This window comes from Mesitornis unicolor, unplaced genomic scaffold, assembly GCF_000695765.1.
Source record: "Mesitornis unicolor isolate BGI_N332 unplaced genomic scaffold, ASM69576v1 scaffold17884, whole genome shotgun sequence".
In the NCBI taxonomy this organism is placed as follows: Eukaryota; Metazoa; Chordata; class Aves; order Mesitornithiformes; family Mesitornithidae; genus Mesitornis; species Mesitornis unicolor.
Window position 1 is genome coordinate 1 of NW_010178242.1, and position 3,457 is coordinate 3,457.

Below are 3,457 nucleotides of genomic sequence, written 5' to 3' on the forward strand. Positions count from 1 at the left end.
ACGTACACGGCTGTGGGGCCCAGTTACTCCACCTCCGTCCTCAACTGCCTGAAGGTACCGGGGTGGGGGGCACCCCAATATCCCCAGGGTGATGCCCCACTGGCACCCAGCACCCAGCACTGCTGGGGCTTGGCCTGGGGAGGCTGCAGGGAATGGGGGCTGCTGGGCATTACTGGGCTTCACTGGGCATCTCTGGGCATTGCTGGGCTTCACTGAGCATCACTGGGCATTGCTGGGCATTACTGGGCTTCACTGGGCATTATTGGGTGTTGCTGGGCAACACTGGGCATCACTGGGCACCACTGGGCATTGCTTGGGCACTGCTGGGCTTCACTGGGCATTGCTGGGCATTACTGGGCTTCACTGGGCATTATTGGGTGTTGCTGGGCAACACTGGGCATCACTGGGCACCACTGGGCATTGCTTGGGCACTGCTGGGCTTCACTGGGCATTGCTGGGCATTGCTGGGCATCACTGGGTGTTGCTGGGTGTCACTGGGCCCTGGGCTCGCCCTGGTGTCACCCCCGTGTCCCCCCCAGAGCCTGGACCTGTGGTGCTTCGACGTCTTCGCACTGAACCGGGTGACGGAGGAGCACTCCCTGCGCACCATCGTCTACGAGCTCTTCACCCGACACAACCTCAACAGCCGCTTCAAGGTGTGCGCCCCCGCCCCTGCGCACCCATGGGTGCTCCCAGGGGGAGGTGTTTTGGCACCCACGACCCCCGTGCTGTTGCTGTAGATCCCCGCCGCCTTCCTGACCATGCTGCTGGACGCGCTGGAGACCGGCTACGGGAAATACCGCAACCCCTACCACAACCAGGTCCACGCTGCCGACGTCACCCAGACCGTGCACTGCTTCCTGCTCCGCACTGGGATGGTGGTATGGGGACACGGAGGGACACTGGGGGGACTGGGTGTGGGTGGGCATCGCTGGGCATTACTGGGAGTCACTGGGCATTGCTGGGAATCATTGGGGATTACTGGGAGTCACTGGGTGTCACTGGGCATTGCTGGATGTTACTGGGCATCATTGGGCATCACTGGGATTCACTGGACATCATTGGGGTTCACTGGGCATCACTGGACTTTGCTGGGAGTCACTGGGCATTGCTGGGAATCATTGGGCATTACTGGGAGTCACTGGGAGTCACTGGAGTCGCTGGGCATTGCTGGGCATCACTGGGCTTAACTGGGCATCACTGGGCATCGCTGGGCATTGGTGGAATTTACTGGGCATCATTGTGCATCACTGGGCTTAACTGGGAGACACTGGGCTTAACTGGGCATTGCTGGGCATCACTGGGCATTTCCAGGCTTCACTGGGCTTCGCTGGGCATCACTGGGAATCACTGGGCATCACTGGGAGTCACTGGGCATCGCTGGGCTGCACTGGGCATCACTGGGTGTTGCTGGGCACTGCTGGGCTTCACTGGGGTACAGGGGCACAGAGGGTCCCTAGGGGGGTGCACAGGGGTCCTGGGTTGTGTCTGGGCCCTGGTGCCCAGTGCTGGTCCAGCTGGTCCAAGTGATGCTTGTTGCCATGGAGACGGGGCTATCACCATGGAAACATCACCAGGGTGATGGGGGGGACAGAGTGGCCCCGGTTTTGGGGGACAGGTGGGCACACGTGGGTGGCACCTGCCATGCGTGTGGCTGTCACACACATGTGCACACCAGTGGCGTGTCCACACGTGGCCGTGCACACGTGGAGCCACACGTGGTGGTGCAAATACACACACACAGAGGACCCTGCACCCGTGTGTCCCCATGCTCCTCATGGGGTGACACCGGGTAACGCCATGGCCGTCCCCGTCACCCTGACACCCATGTCCCCGTCCCCAGCACTACCTGACGGAGATCGAGGTCCTGGCCATCATCTTCGCTGCCGCCATCCATGACTATGAGCACACGGGCACCACCAACAGCTTCCACATCCAGACCAAGTGAGGGCGGATGACATGGCATGGCATGGGTGACACGGCATGGCACGGGTGACACGGCACGGTGCAAGTGGCATGTCATGGTGCAGGTGACATGGCATGGCACGGGTGGCGTGACGCAGTGCAGGTGGCATGACGTGATGCAAGTGCATGGCATGGCACGGGTGACATGGCACGGTATGGGTGACACGGCACGGGTGACATGGTATATGTGACATGGCATGGTCCGGGTGACATGGCACAGGTGGCATGGCACAGCACAGACAGAGCAGGCAGGGTTGGGGACCTGTTTTGAGGACATGGGACACTGTGGAGCATGGAAAGGACCGAGTGGCACCTTGGGGACACCCAGTGCCACCGATATCAGGATACAGCCATGCTGGCATCCTGGGGACACCCAATGCCACTGATATGGCCAGGATACAGATGTGGTGTCATCCTGGGGACACCAATATGGCCAGGATACAGATGTGCTGTCGACTTGGGGACACTGATATGACCAGGATACAGCCATGCTGGCACCTTGAGGACACCCAGTGCCACCAATATCACCAGGATACAGATGTGCTGCCATCTTGGGGACACTGATATGACCAGGATACAAATGTGCTTGCATCCTGGGGACACCCAGGGCCACTGATAGGGCCAAGATACAGATGTGCTGTCACCTTAGGGACACCAATATGGCCAGGATACAGCCATGCTGGCAGCCTGGGGACATCCCTCTCCCCATCTCCTGTCCCCTGCTGTATGAGGGTCCCAGTGTCCCCTCCGTCCCCAGGTCGGACTGCGCCATTCTCTACAACGACCGCTCGGTGCTGGAGAACCACCACATCAGCGCCGTCTTCCGCATGATGCAGGACGACGAGATGAACATCTTCGTCAACCTCACCAAGGACGAGTTCGCGTAAGGTCCCTGTCCTTGTCCCCAACCCCAGGACTGTCCCCAGCTCGGACAGGGGATCCTGACTCCCTTTTTTCCACCCCCCCAAACCCAGGGAGCTGCGAGCGCTGGTGATCGAGATGGTCCTGGCCACCGACATGTCCTGCCACTTCCAACAAGTCAAGTCCATGAAGACATCCCTGCAGCAGCTGGAGAGGTGGGAGCTGGGGTCCCGGGGGGTGTCCCTGTGGTGGGGACGGTGACAAAGTGCTCCAATGTCCCCTCCTCAGGATTGACAAGTCCAAGGTGCTGTCCCTGCTGCTACACGCGGCCGACATCAGCCACCCCACCAAGCAGTGGACGGTGCACAGCCGCTGGACCAAGGCGCTGATGGAGGAGTTCTTCAGGCAGGTAGGGTGACCACGGCCGTGGGGACATGGGGACAGCCCCTTGGGGACAACCCCTTGGGGGTGACATCTGTCCGTTGCCTTTTGGCAGGGGGACAAGGAGGCTGAGCTGGGGTTGCCCTTCTCGCCCCTCTGTGACCGCACCTCCACGCTGGTGGCACAGTCCCAGATTGGTGAGTGGTGGTGGTGGGGGGTCCCCATCCACACCATGGGCAGGGGGGGGGGG

General features: G+C 61.1%; 1 protein-coding gene across 1 annotated transcript in view; it reads left to right on the forward strand.

The window, feature by feature from the left end:
- Window positions 1-3: 3 nt before the first annotated feature.
- Window positions 4-3,457, forward strand: part of PDE1B (phosphodiesterase 1B, calmodulin-dependent) — a gene marked incomplete at its 5' end in the record, with an annotated part of 4,750 nt that continues 1,296 nt past the window's right edge. The window contains 8 exons of the mRNA XM_010182391.1: window positions 4-54; window positions 540-656; window positions 741-881; window positions 1,844-1,944; window positions 2,723-2,848; window positions 2,940-3,041; window positions 3,115-3,235; window positions 3,323-3,404. Of these exons, the coding sequence (XP_010180693.1) occupies window positions 4-54; window positions 540-656; window positions 741-881; window positions 1,844-1,944; window positions 2,723-2,848; window positions 2,940-3,041; window positions 3,115-3,235; window positions 3,323-3,404 (841 nt within the window). The remainder of the gene's footprint in view (window positions 55-539; window positions 657-740; window positions 882-1,843; window positions 1,945-2,722; window positions 2,849-2,939; window positions 3,042-3,114; window positions 3,236-3,322; window positions 3,405-3,457) is intronic.